The sequence below is a fragment of the Notamacropus eugenii genome, chromosome 1, assembly GCF_028372415.1.
Source record: "Notamacropus eugenii isolate mMacEug1 chromosome 1, mMacEug1.pri_v2, whole genome shotgun sequence".
NCBI lineage: Eukaryota > Metazoa > Chordata > Mammalia > Diprotodontia > Macropodidae > Notamacropus > Notamacropus eugenii.
The window spans coordinates 450,688,248-450,711,031 of record NC_092872.1 but is presented as its reverse complement, the minus strand read 5'-3'; the positions used below and the strand labels follow the sequence as shown (position 1 = coordinate 450,711,031).

Here is a 22,784-nt window from a genome sequence, read left to right as displayed (position 1 = left end):
TGAGGCCTCTGGTCCTATACAGACAATAAAATGAAGACCTAGTAGTTAGACCCACAGTCTCTAACTCCAGATCTGATGCTCTTTCCACTACATCACATTTCCTCTGGGGTTGAAAAGTAGGATTATGCTAATTTCGCTTGCCTTCACAGAGCAGCAGTTGGAGCAATGGGTGGAAGGAACAGAGAGGCAGATTTCAGTTCAATATAAAGAACCGAACAATTCAAGGGAAAACTTCTTAACAAGTAGAACTGTTCAAGAGTAGACTGACTGTTCCTGGTGGTAGTGAGCCACCTATCACTAAGGTGTTCAAGCAGAGGCTAGCTGACTACTTGTAGGGGTTGTTGTCAGGGAGTTTTCTGGCCAGATGTCATTTGGAGCCAGATACCTCTGAATTCCCTTCTAATTCTGAGATTCCATTACTTTCTTAAGAACATATTTAGAAATGGGATTTAGCAACGATTGATTAGCAAGTGTGTAATGACTATCTTCTACATGTCAGCCCCTTTTAGGATCCCAGGATGAGAATTTCCATAAGCAAAATTAAATTATTTTGTAAAAATCATCTCTATTGGATCTAAGTATGGTGTATTTATTTGTTATGTACACATATACAAATGTTTTATTTTGTATGTATTTTGTACATATACATATATATGTGTATATATACATGTATATATATATGTATGTATATATATATATATATATATATATATATATATATATATATATATATATATATATATATATATGTCTTCCCAATAGAATATAAACTCCTTAAGTGCTGATTGATTTTTGTCTTTGTAGCTCTAGTGCCTAGCATACTGTGAGGTCAACAGTGGTGTTTAATAAATGATTATTGATTGACTGACTGATTGATTCCTTTTGGAGTTTTTATAACCTTATCACCAATTAACTTACACACATTGTTTTAAGTAAAAGAAAGTAACTTGTCCGGAAAACTGTAAACAAAATGAATAAACTGAAAGTATGTGGGGCTCAATTTCTGTGAGTTCTGAAGTCTCTCTTCCTCTATCCATCTACATGATTTCTTCTAGCCCTTTTCACTTCAAGCAGAGCCTATGAATTCCTGGTGTGATCTCTAAGAACCTGAACACGATGAAGCACTCACATGTGACTTTCAAAAAATAGACTGCCTGCATTAAAGGGAGGCTTACTGATAGCTGGTTGGTCACTAGGTGATGAATTCTTCAGGTAGAGCAGCCCATGGAACCAAGAAAAATACAATGGTTCTATGAGACCTTTCACTTCTGTAATGGTGGAGGCAGAATAGTGGGAAAAGGGGCAGGAGGTGATGAAAATGATAGGTTTCATACCATTTTGAAAAATAAATTTAACTACCAATGATCTAAGTGTAACATCCTCAAGTCAGAAACCCTATTAGAAATAACAAATGTAAAGCCATTTGCAAACCCGAGTGCTCTAAACTATAAATAAAATCAGAAGACATATGAAATGGGCTACTTAACAGGGGGATGGCTCACAGGTTCCACTTGGATGGGCAAGTAAAAGAGTTGGAATTGGTTTCATCATATGACCAGAGGCAATGAGCAGTATCATTTCTTTATACCCTTGGTTACCTCATCTTAAAATGCTTGTGATGAGCAGAGGCAAAAAGGCCACCAGGGAGACAAGTGCAGGTTATCACCATTCCTTGATGCAAAGGATAAAGTTGTGGAGACAGCCCTCCCTCACTCAAAAACAAAGGCAGGTGCAAGTCATGTCTTCATTTCTCTGATGGCATGGTCTTCTTCAGCAATGAAGGACGAACACACACAAAGTTGTGGAGAAGTTTTATGAAGAATGTAGCAAAAATCCTTCAAATCAAGCTAATACTGGTGACTTCAAGTGGTCACCGTGGAGGTCAGTGAACATATGTTGGGATACAGTTCAAGATTATTAAATGAATGAAGGTAAAAGCATGTAGACTATACAGAAGTCTCACAACTGTGTAATGTGAATATTTCCCTTAAGAGTCAGAAGGCATTAGACATGGTAAGCAACAAATATTGCAAAAATGAATATCTATATTCAAGATTATATCTTAATGCACAGGAAACAAGTGGTTTGGGATTGTTTTTTGAATTAGTTTTCTATGTGCAATTAGGCCATTAATACCAAATTAGAAAAAAAAAAAGATAAAGGTAAGAAGGAGATGCTCTGTGTAAATACCTCAGCTTCAATCTGGTCTATTCAAACAAACTATTGAGGCAAAAGAAAGGGAACTAGACAAAGGAAAAGACATTGCTATTGACTATTACTGTTTTCTGTGAAAGCAAATTTGTTTATGCTCATTATGCTAAACAATTTTACAATGAGGAGGACAAGACAGTCCAGAAACACATTGGTCAGCAAATATATGATCTCATCACAAAGTAGAGAGACTCTGCGTGTAAAAGCAACACTAGTATAGAATATAAACTCATTTGTGAAATCCCATGGAGGAGGAGAGTGGAAGAGCATGAGCAGTACCCCCTTACAAAACAATAAAAAGAACTGAAGGGGAAAACATGTCTAAAGAAAGTTTGGTGTGAGACCTGGTATAATGTAAGTTTCCTAATAAAAGAGACATTTCATTTTTGGTTTTGTATTCCTAATGCCTAGCAACTGTCTTGCACGTAGTTCTTAGTAAATGTTTATTGAACTGAAGTTGAACTAAGCTAGAATATCTGAAGAACATTTAAAGATGAAGCTACAAGGAAGAAAACATAAAAATTACAACAGATCTGTCAGCATTTATATAACAACTATTAAAAAAACTGATGACTTCAGAGCCATTAGATTTTGCCTCTATTATCTTAATTCCTGATATGCTATATAAGGAAGTAGGATGGCCCTAAAGAAGATAAAAGATGGAACAAGCAGCTATAGAAGACTAACCATACATAGAAGAAATCCATGCTGGAGGCAACATGATTCTGAAAGCATTGAGTGATTGATTTTTTAAAAAATTGAAAAAGGGGAAGATGCCAAATGATTGGGAAAATTATGGACAGTATGAAAGGATAATTAAGCTGTGAAGAACTCTTGATCCATATACTCAGCTTTTACTTCAGGAGAATGGCCTATTATACATGTATCAAAAATTATCTTTGATGGAAATATGAGAAGGGAACAGGCAGGTTTCTCAAATGATTTCCTATAGCATATTTCATCTTCACAGCCACATAATTGAATGAAAATTGTAGAGAATACAGGATCACACTATTTATTGATGATGTAAAAAGCATTTGATTCGGTAGAGTAAAACAGCCTTAAGCGCTCTTCTCCCAAAAGGTATCTCCAAGGGATATGTTAAAATCACACAAAATTCATTAGTAGATTCATACACAGATCTAATTTTGTTCAAGGATTCTCCAATTACCAGCATTAAAAAAACCAGAAAACAGGGAGATATGTGCTCACCAAAAGTTCTACCAATGGAACCTGTCTTATGCAGAATTCAAATGAAAGAAGGATTCCCTATAGATCTTCAGGTATGTCCTACAGGTTCCTGTTTGTAGATAACATTGTGCTGATTGTATCAGGTTCCAGACCACTACAGAACTTCTTCAGTGAGATCAATGACTGCTCAAAAAAGAACAGTTTAATTATCCACACAAAAAACATCAACCAATGGTTAAAGAATGCCCATTGTCCAAATTCTGATCTGTCATTGATGAACAGTTCATTGTGTTAGTCCATTGATATCATATAGCTCAGATATGTACAACACATGGACATTGAACTGGATCCAGAATTGCAAGAGAGCAAGCTGGGCTGGATTTGGGAATTCTATAGTGCTTTCAATGAATCTAAGATGCTCTTTGATATCTTTTTTAATACTGATATTCTTCTGGTGAAGCTATACAGTAGGGAATCAAATAATACTATCATTTCTGAAGAATCAGTCCCAGGTAACCCAAAAAGTAATGGAAAGATGCATGCTGAGTTTAAATAGGCTGTAGTATATACTAATGATGATTTTTATACAATATCATTTTTGGGGATATCATCCAGGAAAAACAGGAGCAGAAAAGTGGACTGATCGGGTAGTGTGACCTAGAGGAAGCCATTTAGATCTTTTAAAGAGGATTTATTAGTGCACTTGGATAATCAATCCACATTTGTTAAGTGCCTACTAAGGCCCTCCATCTATCAGTTCTGGGCATTTTCTCTGGCTGTCCCCCATGCCTGGAATGGTCTCCCTTTTTATCATTGCCTCCTGTACCTTCTGCAGGAAGTCTTTCCCTACCTCTCTTAATTTTAGTGCCTTTCCTCTGTTAATTATTTTCTATTTATCCTGTTTATAGTTTGTATATATTTGTTTGATCTTTTTCTCCCCCATTAGATTGTAAGCTTCTTGAGAGCAGGGATTGTCTTTTGCCTCTTTTTGTATTTAGGTATTGTGGCATAGGTGATTGAAAGCTTATCTTTGAGTGAAGAAGATCTGTGTTTGAGTCTTACATCTGGCACATCTGACTGTGTGACCCCAGGCAAGTCACTTCTTAGCGCTCTCAGTAACTCTCCAAGACTATGAATTACACGGACTGTGCTAATATCTACTGAGAGAAGGTGTTTTCTTATATGGAGCTCCCTATTCGAGGCCCTGGTACTTTTCTTATCCCCTAGGTGTGCCAGGTGCTACCCTTGTTACTGGGGAGTTAAAAACAAAAACAAAGTGGTCCCTGGCCTCAGGGAGTTTAGATGGGAAGGCATAGCTGGATTGTAATCTGTACTACTAGAGAGAGTATATCTGCACTGATGAGGTCACAGATTGAATTCAATAAATATTTATCAAATAAGATTAAATGAGAGTTTTTGCAAAGCACTTAGCACCATGCCTAGCACATAGTAGGTGCTTAATAAGTGCTTATTGCCTTCTCTTGTAAATTCCTTTTGCATGCCAGGCACTGTGCTAGACACAGACAACTCAAGACAAAAAATGGATTCTTGAAGTGTCCAGTATTTCAATGGATAATATTTCTTTCCATCACTGATATGGATGTTAGCTCTTCATTTCTTAATAATAATTACAATAATAGCTAGCATTTATATAGCGCTTTAAGGTTTGCAAAGTGCTTTACATTATTATCTCATAATAAAGACATTTTTTTACAAACATGCAGCCCCATCCACTAATTAGCTGGTGTCCCACTTTCTAGCCACAAGCTTCTCTGCACTTAGGCTGGGTAGAGAATTGTGGAAATCTCATAGCTAGAAGGTACTTCAGAGGTTACACAGCACAGCCCAAACCTGAAGCAAGATCTTATCCACAACCTCTTCTGAAGGGGCCACCTAACCTCTGCATAAAGACCTTTTGTGGTGGGGAATTCATGGCTTCCTGAGGCCACTGATTCCACTTCTGGAAAGCTGTCATTGTTGAGTAGATTTTCTCTGACTCATACCCATTGCTCTCAGGTCTGTTCTCTGGGCCTGAGAAAAATCAGTTTTCTCATCCATATGACAGCTCACATGTGTACCTGCTACATATTCTTTTTTTTCAGACAGTCCCTCAGAAGGACCCCAACGTCCATCAACCAGTCCTTGCATGGCAGGCTTTCCATCCCCCTCTTCATCCTGGTCACTCTCCTCTATGGGAGTTCCATGGGGAACCCAGAGACTCTCAATCTGTTGACAGCCTTGTACTTTAAACCTATTCAACTTTACCCTTTATAAAAGTTGCAGAAATTTCATTACATTTTTTTAAAAGTCATTTAAGGGTGTCATTAACAAGATTGACACAGACACTTAGAAAACCAATCTTTCAAAAACTCACCATGGAACAGTAAACAATTTAGATTTTAAATTTTAAAAAATCTACTTATTGAATTAAAGCATATTTCAACATACCTACTAGGTTGCATGTTCCTGGTGGCAGGAAATCATTCTATCTCATTCCTCTTTGTATATCCCTAGAGTTTGACAAAGGGCCTTTCAGGCAGTAAGTTCAGTATGTAGTCAATGAATGAATAAAAAAAAATTAAATTAGACCAAAGGAGACATATTATGGGGGGAAAAAAAATCTGTCCTGTGATAGGAATAGTTCCCCTAACAGAGGGCTCGGTTTATCATCCCATGACTAGTGGAGACTTCGGGGCCCCTATTGCCTTTCTTCTCAGCTCACTGCCTCATGGGTCCTTGGAGTGGTGGATCTGTAGATTTGCCAGTGCTGCTTTGGAATACTTGGTAGGTAGGATTCCCGGGAGATCCCAGGCAGGTTGCAATATCATTCAGTCCAGCAACTTTGACTAATCAAAACCTCAAACACATCAACTATGGCAGTGGAGATGAGTGAGCAAGATCTTTAGCTCAGTAGAGGCCAATGTGGCCCTGCTACGAAAAAGGTCCACCACTGTTATCACCCCAAGGGCTACTCCTTTGACTCTCCTTTCCCAGACTCTCCACAGCTGCCTTTCATTTCCCCAAAGCCTCAGACACACTGGGACAGTTGGAGGACTAGCTTTTTAAACTCCTTTTTTAGCACAAAGGGCAAAGTAAAAGTGAATCCCAAAGTGCCCCCAGACCCTCCACTGGAAAGGGAATGGGTCAAAAGACAGCTCATTTTCTGGGGCTGGGCCCTGACTTGGAAGACCTGACAATGATAAGGCTCCATGGACACCAAGTCAGAGTGCGTTTGAGATGCCCCAGGGAGCAGGCTTTGCAGAGGAATAGCACCCATAGTCAAAGAAAACAATATGCGATTTAAGGCATTAATTGTGTATAGTTAGAGAACCCAAGGGGAACATTAAACCAAAATTAATTAAAACCTTGATGATCAAAGAATCACAGAACCTCAGAGTTGGAAGGGACCTCAGGGGGCATCTTGTCCAACTCAATACCTGAATAAGAATCCCCTCTATACAGCGCAAAAGCTTAAAGACCTCCAGTGATGAACTCTTACCTTACCTGGACAGTGTTGTAATTTAAGTCTAAAAAGCAGCTCCTTCCAACCAAATGAAATGAGTTAGGTTGCAAATCTGGTGCCAAAATACATGTTTCCCAAATAGCTCACACATGGTGGAAATGTCTGGGTTGTGTGTGTGTGTGTGTGTATGTGTGTTTGTGTGTGTGTTTTGTTGTTATACAAAATCAGAGGCAGCCACATTGCTAAGCAACTCAGTGCACTTAGGTTATAAAAATGTTGTTCCATGACGTCTACTCTAATGGACACTTTGCAGCAAGTGAACGACTGCCTGTTGTCTTTGTGCATTAGAAAGAATTGAAAACCCAACATGGGCTAAATGTTCTTCAGTCACAGAAAGCAGCTTCACCATAAAAAGGACTGTTTATAAAAGGACAGGCAAAGGATGGGATGCCCAGTCTATGTATGGTCCAGCAATTGTCCAGGGTTATTGGTGGCCACAAGTTAGCCCAGGATCTGTGGGTCCTGTGGCAGAGTTCAATGGTTTCTTATAGCTAGTAGGAATGAGGAAGTCACTGCATGGGGCACTCATGCGCTCATCAGAATCACTTTGAAGTTGCACAGCTGAGTATGGGGATGATACTATCTGGCAGCTGGCCCCCAAAGAAAGATCTTCTCTAAATGTTTGTATGTGTAGTTTTCCTCCATCCTGCAGTTTGGCACTTTTGTGTCACACCAAGCATTGTGCAGCTGCTTATTCGAATGACATAAGGTTAGTAGGTACCTGGAAAAAAAAAAGTGCATCATTATATAAGTCTCAGTCTATTGAGGAAAGGATTTATGAAGTTTCTTAAAATCTCAGAGCTAGAATGAGTTTCAGAAGGCCTTTGGCCCAACCCATAACTGAGCTAGAATCCCTTTTAATTATATCCCAGAAGTGAAATGGTTATCCCAGTTTTAGCTCACAGTCTTCTAATGAGAGAGAGCCACTATCTCACAGGGTTGCTTAACTGGAGGGCTATAGTCTTAAAAAATGGATAAATGTATATCAGTGTAATAGCTTTTTTTATAATCTGATGTATAGTTATTCATCTGAAATATCATTCTAAAAGGTTGCCAAAGGGATACTTGATTGAAAAAATAAAATAAAAGCAAGGACTCTTGCAGAGATAGTGCATTTTCCTTTTGACAAATACTGATTATTAGGGAAGTATTTTTCATATCAAGTCAAAATTTATCTTTCTGTAACTTGAAAACTTGGAACCACTGTTTATTTTTCTACCCTCCAAGGTCAAACAAAAAGATTTTCTTCCAAATGGCAGTGCTCCAAATAGAATACATAAGAGCTGAATAGCATTCTATATGAAGGAGATATAGCCATCTGAGGAAATCTAGAAACTTAAAGAAGGAAGTAGGAGGGATAACCTTTGGATGAAGATCTGTTAAAGGAAAAATAGAAGTCATATTGTCAAGAGAATATACCACATACTATCTCTACAGAAGAAGGATACAGATAAGCTATTCTGTCAACATCATGAATCTGGCATTAGGGCATGAAATAGTAGTGATGGGAGATTTGTACACGTCAGTCAGTGAATAAGCATTTATTGTTGTGTGTGTCCTTCATTCTCTAAGAAGACCATGACATCAAGATGATGGCATGGCTTGCAACTGACTTTGATTTGAGTGAGGGAGGACTGTGCAAGGTCACCAACCTCACTCTCTTCTCCCGAGCCATCTGGATCCAGTGGCCTGATATTCATCAGGATGGCTGGAGATGGCCCAAGATAAAATATGAGACCCTGATCCTTTCAGGCTAAGGTTCTACAGCATTCTCACTTTGAGTGAGATACACCCATTTAATGAACAGGCTTCTTTAAGTAGTTACTCAAGGGATGGTCCCTTTAATAAAAAAAAAAAAAATCAAACGGGGAGGCAAAGACCCTCAGAGTTCCTGGGTAGAAGAGAAATAATTACTATTTAGTATTTAAATCCATCCTGTGCCAGGTGGGTGGGAACTTGTTGTCCAATCTATGAGCTCCAGAGTGAAATTGGGTTTGAGGCAAGTGACAAAGTAAAGCAAAAACACGGTTCTTGTCTTCAAGAGGCTCATATTCCAATGAGGGAGACATCATGCAAATAAATGTATAAAGAAGTTGTATAGAATGTAAATGGAGATAATCTCAGACAGAAAGCACTGAGGTGGGAGTGGAGGGGAGGAGGGAGGGCAAGGCTTCTTTCAGAAGGTGAGATTTCAGCTGAGTCTTGAAGGAAGTCAGATTAACCAGGAGGAGAAAATGACAAGAAGAACATACCAACCATGAGGATACAGCCAAGTAAAAGGCTCAGAGTCAGGAGATGGAGTGCTATGTTCAAGGAATAGCAAAAGGGATCATAGAAAATCACTCTGACAGCTATGTGTGTAGATTGGAGTAGGGAGAGACTGGAGACAGGGGAATCAATCAGAGGCTGTTTTAATGGTCCCACTGTGAGGTGATGAGAGACTGCACAGGGGTGGCAGCTGAGGAGTGAAGAAAAAGGGATATCTATGTAGATAGATAGAGATATAAATAAAAATATATACACATAATGCATATATGTGTATATAACCACACTTATATGTGTATATATAGTGTGTGTATGTACACACACAATTTATTGAGTACCGACTAAGTGCCAGACACTGTGCTAAGAGCTCTAGAAACAAAGGCAAAAGCCAGTCCTTGCCCTCAAAGAACTTATAATCTAATGGAGGAGATAATATGCAAACAAATATATACCAAGCAATATATAGGATAAATAGGAGACAATTAACAGAGGGAAGGCACTGGAATGGAGAGGGGTTGAGGAAGGCTTCCAGTAGAAGATGGGATTTTAGTTGAAACTGAAAGGAAGCCAGAGAGGTCAGTAGAAGATGGCATTCAAGGCATGGGGCACAGCTACACACACACACACACACACACACACACACACACGCATGCATGGGTGTGTGTATATGTACATATATATGCAAATGCATATATGTATATGTGTGGAAGTAGAAATAATAAGACTTGACAATAACTAAGTATGTGGGATGACTGTAAGAGAGGAATAGAAGACAATACCAATGTTTCAAGTCTGGATGACTAGGAAAATGGTGGTGCCCTCAGCAGTAATAGGGGAGTTCAGAACAGCGAAGGGTTTGGGTGGAAAACACAGTCAATACTATTCATAATCGTCTGCCAAAAGCAAAGAATTTTATATTCTCAAATTGTCTTCATGATAACTTCACTCTTCAGAAGTTGAATTGTATGACACAAAAGTTATTCTGGGCATGATTTGACCAACAGGGATGGATGATTCTTAGAGTATAAATAATAGGAAACTTGGAAGGAAGTGACTTCAAGAGATAGACAGGATCACAGAAGATGAAATGATACTTATAATTTCATAAAATTAAAAACTTTTTGTACACAAACAAATCCAATACAACCAAGATTAGAAAGGAAGCAGTTAACTAGGAGAGAAAACCTTTTGTAGCAAATTTCTCTCATAGAAGTCTCATTTCCAAAATATATAAGGAATTGATTCAAATTTATAAGCCTAAGAGCCATTCCTTAATTAATAAATGGTTGAAGGATATGAACGAGCAGTTTTTAATGGAAGTAACCAAGACCCTCTATAAGCCAATATGAAAAAAATATTCTAAATCACAATTGTCTGCTGAAGTAGGTACTATTGTCATCCCCATTGTACAGGTGAGGAAACAGAAGTTAAATGACTTGCCCAGGGTCACAGAGCTAGTAAACCTGACTCCAACTCCAGTACTCTATCCAATATTCCACTTTGTTCTCTCAATAATGGGAAGCTTTAAAGATCAACAAGTGAATGATACTAATAAGAGAGTCAGAGGAAACCCCATCTAGTCTGGTACATTGAAGATTTTGATCACGGACTCTCAGATTTGGAAGGAATCTCAAACCATCAAGACAAAGAGACTAGCAGCAGTGGTAGAGAGAGCACTGTTTATTAGATGAATTTCTCAGATGTGAAAAGCTAGGATGGAGACTTCATTTCTGGAGATCATTCAAAAATAAGATTAAAAAAATATCCCTTGGGTTTTTTAAGTCTTCTGTTAAGAATCTGAAGGCTAGAGTCACCTCACTTCTGAATAATTTTTCAACTGTCATTTTCTACATTATCTGAGAAGCTGGATAGCGAACATTTCAAAGTTGGTAGATAGTAAGACAGAGTATGTAGGTGAATACCTCTATAGATAATTAGAAATACGATTCCACCCTACCCCACTACAACAACCATTTCGTCTTTTCTATTTTCCTTAGGCATAGTTTTGGCCTAGCCTACGGGTGACATGAGTACTAAGGTGTAAGCAGCAGAAGTGGATACCAATGTGGATCGTGGGTTCTTGGCCTGAGGTTTACACCTCCTTCCTCAACCCCACCTGAAAGCATTCCTAGATTTCACAGGTTCTTAGAACTTGTATGGGAAAAAATGTTACATTATTATTTTCACTAATCTTTCTCGAACTAAAATTTAGCATTTCCTTCAATTATGAATTTTTTAGGAAAAAATTATTCTGAGAAGCGGCTCATAGGCTTCACCAGACTGTCAAAGGGACTCTATGTCACAAAAATGTTAAAAACCTCTGATAGAGATTCTTTGAAAAACAGATAAAAGCACCATCAAAATTTCTTTAAATATATAAATGCTTGGAATGAAGGAGGCTGTAGTGCTGCTAGCACACACACCTACCTGGTAATGGTCTAATGTGGTCTAACCACAAAAGGACAAAGACATTGAGACAATCAGGCATGACTGAGATAGGATTCTGATTTTGACCTGTAGCCAGCCACTTCCAATCATAGACCTTCCCTTTCCAAAAGAGGAAGTGATCATTGTATTAAAGGATTTATAGCTGTCAGGGGCTTTAGATATAAACTACTCCAACCACCTCATTTTAAAGAAGATAAAGAAGGCCAAAGACCTAGGAAGTAAAATCTTCTGTCCTTGGTCAAGTAGCAAATAGCAGAGTTAGCAAACTCCAAATACACTAGTCTGGATTTTAGCTTAGTTCTGGAAAATGTCACATGGAAAGAGCCAAGAACTATGACCTGGAAAGAACTCTGAAGCTGGGTATAAATCCCAGTTCCCTCTTTCTTTCTAACTCTGTGATCAAGAGTAAATCACTTCATCTGTGTGGGCTACAATTTCCTCTTCTGTGAAGTAATGGAGTTGCATTAGATAGATAATCTTGAAAATTCGTTCACTATGTTCTATATTCTAATATCCTAAAGTCACCTCTAACTCTAGAATTTTATGTTCAGTGGTTCCCTTCTTTCTCTATTTTTTTTTGTGTTCTAATGTCCTAAACATCCTATATTCTAAAGGTCTTTCCTGCTTTAAAATTCTTTATTCTAAGATACCTTCCAGTCTCACATTCAGTGGAGAGTTCTCACAGTATCACAGCTAGTATGCTCTGGGAACACAGAGGGTCCTGGTAACGACTGACTCCCAAAGGCTGTCCTCTTCTAGGACCTGAAGGAAGCCAATGAGGCACCAAAGAAAACTCTGTTGACCTTACCTGAGGCCTGTTGCTTTTACATGCATCATCCAAATGCTTGTGCCACAGTATTGCGTGCAATCTGGAGCCAGTCTGAAACTTGTAAACATTGCCTACCACGTTAAAGAAGTTGTCAGGTTAGGTAAGGGTCATATATGAAGATCTCAAAGTTAAAATTAATATAAAGTTATAGATGGAGCTAGATAACCTAAGTGACTCGTTAGAAAAATGAAGTGACTCAGTCAGGCAGTCAATACACATTTATTAAACACCTACTATGTGCCAGGCATTGCTAAGTGCTTATGATATAAGGACAGGCAAAAGACAGCCCATGCTCTCAAGAAACTCCTGGTCTAGTGGAGGAGCTAACATGCAAACAAACACATACAAACAAGTTATGGACAGGATAAAGTAGAGATGATCAATAGAGGGATGAGGAAAGGCTTTCTCTAGAAGGTAGGGGTATTAGCTGGGACTTTAGGGAAATCAAAGAATCCAGTAAGTATGTAAAAAGTTTATAATAGAGGCAGGGCCACAGAACTTCTTTGTCTCCTTCTAGTCTGGATCTGAGTGTAAGGATTATTCCTTCATCCCTAGGTGCAGTACTGATGGAGTCCCCAGAGCCATCTTAGACCTGAACCAAATGTGCCCTATTGGGGTCCAGTTTTTCATTACCTGTGAGTCTCCTTCCTTATCTCACCAAACGAGGCCAGCTTCCACTTTCCTCATATTATCCATTGATATAAGCAGATATCCTAACAGGGATTCCTGCTCTCCATGGAAACACAGAGATTGCACACAGTTTTCTAGACCTTTCCCTGATTGGGTTTGTTCTGCAGGAGACAGACACATAGGTGGACAATAGAGGAAGACTCCTAATGCTGTAGGCCATAAGGTCCCTGGTTTCCATGGTCTCGAGAGAGCATGTAGAGAGGCAGGTGACTGGATCAGATCTCTAGCATTAGGCTTTGTCTGCTTTTGATATTCAGGGTACTGCTTTGACAAGAGAGGGGGATGATTCAACTGTTAATAATGCTTTTTAGCGGTATAACTGCACACTTGTACTTTCTCTGTCCCAGTGTGTTGATAGCAGCTTCCCTGGTGTGCCCTTGTGTGGTAAAGAACTCAGTTTCCTCCATGTGCACACAATGGTATACACTGTTAATCACCAGGCATCTTTTTGGTGTCATCCTCTTAATATGGGCAATGAGGCAGGGTAGTGGATAGAGTTCTGGGTCTGGAGTCAGGAAGACTCATTTTCCTGAGTTCAGATTTGGCCTCAGACACTTACTAGCTGTGTGACCCTGGGCAAATCTCTTATCCCTGTTTGCCTCAGTTTTCTCATCTGTAAAATGAATTGGGGAAGGAAATGGCAAACCATTTCAGTATCTCTGCCAAGAAAACCTCAAATGGGGTCACAAAGAATCAGACATACTGAAAATGACTGAACAACAACCCCTTAACACAATCCTTTAGTTTCTGTTAGTTCCCACAGCTATTATTTCTTTTAGCTGATCACTCCCTTTGTAAAAATTTTTTCCTGTGCTCTGAAGCTCCTTTAAACTTGGCTTGATGGCTCCATGGCTCTGAACCTCTTCTCAGGAATCAACATTTCTAGAGACAGCAACACTAAACTTCAAAAGCCAACTTAGGCTGGTTTGGGCTATATTATGTGGTTGCAGCCAAAAGGTCCCTGTGTCATTCCTCCTAACCTCTCCAAAAGAGCAGACCTATAGGTGAAAATCAAGTCAACAAGGCTCTAAGTTTTCATTGAGCTGCCATCACATGTCCAGATATGCAGAATAATGCCAGCAGCAGGATATAATAGACACTATCTACATTATATGTCCGGAAGAGAGATCTCAAATGCGAATGTTTGTTTTAAATTCATAGTGTTCACATACTTGCACCATTATTACTATTTTTGACTAATGAAGACTTGTAAGTCTGATTCCACATTTATCTGAACAAAGGATTGAATACTTTGGAGAACAAGGGCTCTCAGGTTTGAATTATCAGGCTTGTCTAATAATTGGAAAAGGCTCTGGAATTATGTAGCCATCTTTTCTTTTCAAAGGCTTTTTTAAATATAGAAAACCAACTATAAATATGTAAGAGGTATAATGAGCCACTTGTGAAAGAATGGGAAAATCCCAACATTTCTGGGTTTTCATTTAATTTTCTGAAAAATGAGAAAATTGGATTAGATAATCTCTAATATTCCTTCTGGCTCAAATCAGAAGTTCTTGGTGCTTCTTCTTTCCTGTATGCAATAAAGTTTATGAAATCTACCCTTCTCTTAGTTATGGAACCATCAACCTCTTTGCCCAAAGGAGAAGGCAGATTGGAACAGTCATTGTAGAAAGAATACTGGCTCTGACAAGGGAGGAACTGGGTTCAGTTCAAGTCTCTCTGGGCCTCAGTTTCCTCATATGTATAATTAAACTAGAGTCACTGAGGCTCTGTCTAGCGCTATGATCCTATAAGTGATGAATATCCATGAATGCAATTCCTAAGTGATTCCAAAGGAATTCTACCAATTGCTGTGTTTAACCTTTTCTAATCTTTTCAAGATCAGTGCATTTGAAGGGGCTTCTAGGCCCTTTGTCTAACAGTATAAAACCACAGAGCCTCTAGAATGTGTGGGCTACCTTGTGGTCGGGTTATTAAATCAATCCAAGCTTCTAGGAACAGTTGACCTATAGGGGTTCATTCTCCCAGGTTGGAAAAGAAGGGGACAGAGTAGTTGGTAGTGAAATACTTGTATACATGCATTCTTGTACCCTTGTTTGGGTATATCCACAGTGTTTATACATCCTTTAATAAAGCCTATGGTCAAATCATCTTTGTCTATATAAACTTGACCAGCACATCTTTTTTTCTTTTGTCTTACAGTACCTTGTCCCATACACATAGTACGTGATCAGTAAACATCTATTGACTGAGTGCTTTTGAATGACAAAATATTTGCTGACAATCACTGTTGAGTGAAATGCGGATCATTCACTTCATACCTTTGTCAGGGTTATTCAGCTGGAAAATATCAGGATGCTCAGGATCATCAGGTAACTGTACCATCCATCCAATAATGGAGACTTTTTTCCCAGGTGTGGATTTATACTGGAAGAGACCAAGCATAGTAAAGGAATCAGAGAGCAAGTACGCATCTCACCAACTGTCAAATTCATACAATTTATTAATAATTTATCCCCCCATCTTTGCTGCCACTATTTATCAATCCCTAAGTTACTCTCCCAACTTGTACCTGCCATCAGAATGAACATACTGACCATCTACAAATAACTCCTGAGCTTCTGTTAGGTTCAAGATGCCTTGTGAGATAGAGGTGCCTAAGACATACCCTGTGATCTCATGGATCTAACTAGAGAGAAAGCATACACATAGAAAAAGAAAACCAACAACACCAGGAATTACATGGGAAGGGAGAGAGCATAGTGTGGTTGAGAGATGAGATAGAAGACTGGGTCCAAAGCCTGCTCTGTTACTTCTTAACTGGACAGCCTTAGGCAGATCATTTAACCTCAATGAATCTCAGTTTCCTTATCTTTAAAATGATAGGGTTGGACAAGATGTCTTTTGAGGTTTCCTCCAGCTCAAAATCTATATTCTTAAGACTATGCTGAGGGATTTAAAAATTCATGTTGATAACTCTTCTAACATGTTATCCTTATAAACCTCAACTCCAAAGACTTACTTTTCAGCCACATACTTCCACATTTATGTGTTACTACTGAACCTCTGCCATGTTCAACATAATACAGAGGTGCTTATGATGTATTCTGCACTCTCAAGAAGCTTATAGTCTAATGAGGGAGGCAAATAAAAAATGAAATAACAATATCAAGAAGCATATGAGACTAAGTTTATCTCATGAGACAAAATCACTTTTGAAATTTCACTCACCTACCGCTTCTCTTCTCCTATCCCTTCTTTTCTCCCATGCCCTCATTCAGACAGAACTGAAAACCTTTTAAATTTCGAATCACTAAAAAATTTCGTTGGACCCATTATGAATTTGTCTCTTGATTCCCAGTCTACCAATTATTTGGTTTCACGGACCTCCACTCTTATCTAGTGTGCCATTTTAATAATTAATTATATTAATAATTAATAGTAATAATAAGCACCCTTTGAAACCTCAGTCCTTGCATCTTCTGACATTCCCAATCTTGGAGTCTTTAGCCTTGGGGCATTTTTACCATGAAACTAATTTTTACTTACATGTTTTCTGTCAGTACCCCGTAAGGACTTTGCTCCAAAGTATAGCAGAGTTGATCCTGATAATGTTACCCAGTATCTAGACCACGAAGAAAGCTGGAAAGAAAAAATAGGCAAAGGTGAAAAATAATCTATAATCAATAATTACTTTATTATAAATAATAACTCATATATAAATAGTGATTTACAAAACATTTTTAATTCATATGTTAACATATATTTATAACTCCCATATATATATATATATATATATATATATATATATATATATATATATATATATATCATATACAAATAGTAGACTTAGGTCAAACCCCACCTTCTACAGGAGACCTTTCTTGGTTACCTCCACTGGCAGTGTCTTTCCTCTGAGATGGTCTTCCAAATACTCTTGTATATACACAATTGTTTGCATGCTGTCTCTCCCATTAGATTGTGAGCTTCTTAAGGGCAGGGTTTTGCCCTTCTTTGAATCTTCAGTACTTAGCACAGTACTGGTACACATTTGGTGCTTAATAAATATTTGTTGGTAGACTGGCTGACTAGTACCTAGTAGACTAAGAGTGGTAGCAATCAACTAGGTAGCTCAGTGGGTAGAGTGCTAGGCCTGGAGTCAGGAAGATCTGAATTCAAATCCAGCCCTAGATACTTATTAGCTCTATGATACTGAGTAAGTCACTTAGCCTCTGTTTGTCTTAGTCCACTGGAGAAGGAAATGGCAAGACCACTCCAGTATCTTTGCCAAGAAAACCCCATGGACAGTATTGGTGTGCTATGGTCCACAGGGTCACAAATAGTTGACTGAACAATTAAACAACAATGTAAAATTGAATAGCAATGTAAAATTTATGAGATGATTTCATAATCACCTTGTCAGAAAGCTAATGGGAATATTATTCTTGTTTTGGAGATGAGAAAACTGAGACTCAGAGAGGTCAAGTTATTGTCTCACAATCACATAGCTAGTATTAAAAGATATCTATGTAGCTATATCTAGCTATGTCTCTCTATAGATAAACACACATATAAATCTACATATACATATACACATATTAATTCTTAAACAATACCACTTGGAAGTTGGAAGGTAGAATAAAATCCATGGAGTAATAAAATGAAAAGGGAGTTTTTTGCTCTGTCTTGGTCCTACTTTTTAATCCCTTTAAAATATCATCACCACCCAGGGATAAGATGGGAGAGAGTTTCTCTTTCTCAGACCAAGTCCCTAGATTCGGGACCTTTGGTTCCTCCCTGCTGAGGGAAGGGAGGGGAATGGAGCAGCAAGGGGTAGTAGGAATTGAGTAAATCACACTGTGAATCTTATGACTCTGGAGCTAGCTCAGTTCACTTTCTATTCAATTATGGGTCTAGTCAAATTTCCATCTTGTGAGAATCTTTATTCAATTGTGGGAATTGGGAGAAAACCTTATTGTACTGTTTAAACCTAGCCCTGTATAGTGGGGAAATTGGATCACTTCTATCTCCTATTTAGAGACTCTTAACCAAGGATCTAGGTCATGTGATTAGAAACCTGGTCAGATCTGAAGGTCAGTGCAAAAAGTTTTCTCACAATTGTACATCTCAAGAAACCCATATGTCTTATCTAAAAACTGGCTCTGTACTGATCATTCAATTATTGTTTCCATGTTCCTTTGACCGTATACAGATATGTGGGAGTGTGGGACACCTCTTTTTCTGATTTCAGGAAGTTATACCAGTTCACTATCCTCCTCCCAACGGAAATTCTATAATCATTTACCCAGCAGGGCAGTTGTTGATCTGTACTGGTAGAGGGAATCTCCCATATTAATGAAAATTTATTAACTCCCAAGTTGAATCACTATACTAATTGTTTTGTGGATGTTCCTTATATTCCAAGTATAAATCTAATTTGAAAATAGGGAATACTCTTTTGGACATATTACTGTAGTTGTTTTGCTAAGATTTTATGTAAATGTTTTGCATCAATATTTCTTAATAAGATTGGTCTATAGTTGCATTCTGTTTTATCTTTCATTAGTTTGGATATCAAGATTGTATTGATCTCATAAAAGGAGTTTGGTTGAATGCCTTCTCTTTCAGAATAATGATTATAAACATAAACATTAATTGCTTACTAAGAATCTACTTTTACATCTAGGAGTGGAATCCTTTGGTAGTGACTTAGTGGATTATCTGATTTTTGTATTCAAGACTGGTTCATTTAAGAACTCTCTTCCTTGTTTTGCTAATTTTAGTATTTTATATATAACAGGAGGTTGTTGGTCACTAAGCCCAGTATTTATGAGCATACTCAGAGTGACAATGATGGTCTTTTCCATCTTGAAGCTGGAGAATATAATAGAAATATCTCTGAGAGGGGTTTGGAACAGGTTCTAGTCTGTTAACTGTGTAATGAGGAAGAGCCTTTTTGAGAGTCTTTGGGGTATGTTCAAAAAGCATTGACTGAGTAGACACTTGATTATTTCTCGTGGTTTAACCTCTTGTCATCATGTGATTTCTCCCTGGTTGCCAGTTTTTGGTGGGACCCAGTGATGTTAGACACTCCCTGTGCAAGCCTGACATTTGGCCCTATGAAAATGTACCTTAGTGTTTGTTCTTTTATTTCAGGTGAAGGAGATTAATCTGAAAGGTATGACCTGGTGAGTTTTGAAAGATCAGAAGTCTAGGAGTCCAGGTGTCAAGGAATTGAGTTCATGCTGGATTTTGCAGTCAGACCAACTTTGGGGCTCCAAGAAATAAGGAGTGTCTTTTGGGACCCAACTCAGTGATGGCTGAGATGAGGACTCATTCAACAGAAATCCTATGTTTAGAAGTGAACTTGTTGGAACCAATACTATCTAGATGCTACAACAAGTCTGATCCCACTCTCTTCAGGGACCAAGGTGGTGTAAGAGAGAGATGCCTCCTTCCCAGCTGTTGGGAAGGGGGGGGATAATATTTATATTTGCCAATCTTTGAAGCAAATATATCTTTGTAAAAATTAATTGATGTTATTAGTTAAATGGAACTAGGATGCTAATCATTGATGACTAACAGCGAGGCTGAGGAGAGGAACCAGCTTACCAGAATGAGGGCTCAAACAGAGAGTAGTAGAGGAGGTATCCTAGCCCCACAGTGGTACCTCTAAACATAGTATCTAGAAAAGTAGTACAGTCAGAAACAATTACCTCTAAGTAAAGGCATTTACTAAGATAGTATGACATGAATAATAGCAACTCAACATAGCCCCCCAAAGCTTGGGGCTCGCTCTTCCATAAACACATAGAATTAGGGGAGAAAGTAAATACTAACTTAGAATAACCTGGTAGTGAAACACACATATAGGAGATATATGTGGCCAAAGCAACTCATCACCAGTACTAATAACATGTAGTAAAATATTGATGATTGATGTCTGCTGGTGGACAGAAATTCCCCAACATCTGCCTCCGTGAGCCCCTGGAAGCTGTGACTTTCTGAAAAGGCAGTCTCCCTCCCATTCTAATAGAGTTGGAAAGTTGAAACCTTGAAAAAGGGGAAATGTGAGCAAGTGTCTTAAAGATCCTTATCCTATAATCAGGGTCAGATTGATCAGAACCGTGATGAACTTACATCCCCAAAAGAGTTTGACAGTGGACCACAATTTCCTCAAAAGTTTTCATGGCTAACTTAGAAGCCTTATTTTATAACTCTGGCTAGAAAAAAATGAAATTATGTTTGATAGGCAACCTGTCAGATATTTTCTTTTTACAGATGCAAGTACTGTGTTCCCAAGCTGCAGAGAATAGCCAAGGTGATTAGCTCAGAGACAGACCTTGATAAAACAAACTGGATGTGAAATGAAAAATTCATTCAAGACATGTAATATGATCTTGATGGAGATTAAGGGAGATAGGGGAGGATATGTTCTGCTAGTCAGTCACCAGTGCCAGAAAGATAACATGAATGGAGAATAGAAAATGGACCCAAAGATGAAAAACTGCCTGGATGAGTTTAGACAGTGTCTGTAGTCCTGTGATTAAGGAGGAATTTGTTCTGTCCTGCTGGGGGAGGACAGGCCTTGGGGCAGGTTCTTTGTTATGGTCAGAACAGGAAATATGGAAGAAAGATCCTGCCACTTTAGATGAGCCTCCAGACAAGTCTGCCGGAAGGTTGGTGGGAAGATCATAGCCAGGTGAAAGAAATTGAAATCGAGCAAGAAACAAGTATTGATTCAAATGTGCCTGTTAGGGGGTAGGGGTGGGATATAAAGACAAAAATGGATCAGTTCTTGACTATGAAGAGTTTAAATTCTATTGGTGGAAACAACATACATGCATGTAAGTAAATACAAAATATATACAAGGTAAAGACAAAGTAATATTGTAGGGGAAGCATTAGTAGTGGGGTGAGTGGACTAGAAAAGACATCATGGAGGAGGTGGTAATTCAGATGAACTTTAGGGATTCTAAGAGGCAGAGGTGAGGAAGGAAAGCATTTCAAGGGATGACAGAGAGTGCGTACAAAGGCATGGAGATGGGAGATAGAGTAGTATTATGTAGAAGGAATGATGGTTGAATTGAATAAGATGAAATGGAATAAAGAGAAAATGAATTAGGTAAGAAATTCAATAATCATGATGAAAGGCAGCATTGGATAGTGGATAGAGTGAAGGGCTCAGAATCAAGACAACTTGGGTTTAAGGCCCATCTCTAACAAATACTGGCTGTGTGACCCTGGGTGAGTCACTTAGCCTTCTCAGTGCCTCAGCAACTCTGGAAGATTGAACATTTCAAAGAAAGTAAAAATCTGTAATGCTGGAGGAAATTACTGTATCAATAAAATCACAGTAAGAAAAAATCAATTAAACAATGCTACACACAGGCACCATCCTAGGTACTGGGATGACACCTCTCACACTCCAAGGAAAAAGTTTCTACTCTCAAGGGACTTAGTTATACTAAGGGGAACCAATATATATAAATATACCTGAGGGAGGAGAGAGCATTAACAACCTTGAAGGAAGCTTGAAGTTTAAGAAGCAGTGGTGAGCAGGGATTAATTACTCTAGAAATAGAGGGACAGTTGTTGTGATGGCATGAAGATAGAAGACTGAATGCCTAGTTTGGAGAACAGTTAGCAGATCAATTTAGTTGAATCCCAAGATAGAAGGATCTAAGCATTTAATGGGCATGAACAGAAGGGCTTGGTGTAGATTTGGGTCCCCTGAACTTTGTTGATAAAGTAAGAAATTGAAGAAGGCAGGTAATACTGACTGGCAATAACTGTTTTCAGTTCCTGATTATCTTTGCAGGGGCCCAGTTCTCTCTCTGCTTTTGGGAAATAAAGAGGAAAACTATGAAATTATTCTGGAAGGGTAGGTGAGAGCCTGGATTTAGAGGGCTTTAAATGCAAGGTTGATGAGGTTGTATTTTTTCTGAGAGGCAAAATAAGGAGTCATCAAAGATTTCAGAGGTAGTATGGAAAAATGGCTGGACCACTGAGTCTGAAAGCCCTGAGTTCAAATTCTGCCTCTGACACTTTCTAGCTCTATGACTTTAGGGAAGTTATCTAGCCTGTTAGCTACTTAAATCATAGCTCAGCTGAGATCTGTGTTGCTGTAATGAGTTCCAACTTGTCTCTTAACTGTGAGTCCAGGGTCTTATGCACTATATGATAGTGAATCTCAATATTCCATATCACCTGTCCTTAAAAGAAGAAAGCAATGTGTATAATGCTACTGTACTCCGAGAATCTTGTTGACAGAATTCTGTAGCTGCAGAGACTAAGCTCGGCAGGACTCCCAGGCATGGCTGTACAGCCTGCTCACAGTGCTCAGCTGTGCTGCTTTCACTGATCGCTCTGTGTTGTTGTGATTGTTCCAGTTTGTAGGCAGTGGTAGTCAGGGGCATGTGATGCCAATATTCCCTTGGCATATTATTAAGATTTGACTATGCTCTGTTACTCCCCTTGCCCCCACCCCAGAAACATACACTTTGAGAGTGATTCAGTGAATTCCCTGTATCATCTGAGATTACTACCCTGTCCCTAGGAGGTTGCCATCTAGGAGTTGAGGAAACCTTGCTTCTCATCTCCCATAATGTTGGACAGGTTAATTGTAGTTGTACAGAAACAAGGAAAGTAAATGTAAGACTTATA

The 22,784-nt window shown here is 38.6% G+C and overlaps 1 protein-coding gene across 5 annotated transcripts in view; it reads right to left on the bottom strand.

Moving 5' to 3' along the window:
* Positions 1-755: 755 nt before the first annotated feature.
* RALGPS1 (Ral GEF with PH domain and SH3 binding motif 1) overlaps positions 756-22,784 on the bottom strand; it is a 658,499-nt gene continuing 636,470 nt past the window's right edge. For 4 of the 5 annotated variants that reach the window (XM_072631953.1, XM_072631952.1, XM_072631956.1 and 1 more), the window contains 4 exons: positions 16,668-16,760; positions 15,440-15,545; positions 12,447-12,538; positions 756-7,646 (listed from right to left, as the gene is read on the bottom strand). In XM_072631953.1, coding sequence (XP_072488054.1) covers positions 7,617-7,646; positions 12,447-12,538; positions 15,440-15,545; positions 16,668-16,760 — 321 coding nt within the window. In that variant the 3' untranslated portion in view covers positions 756-7,616. The remainder of the gene's footprint in view (positions 7,647-12,446; positions 12,539-15,439; positions 15,546-16,667; positions 16,761-22,784) is intronic. The other variant, XM_072631955.1, reaches the window with a different exon arrangement.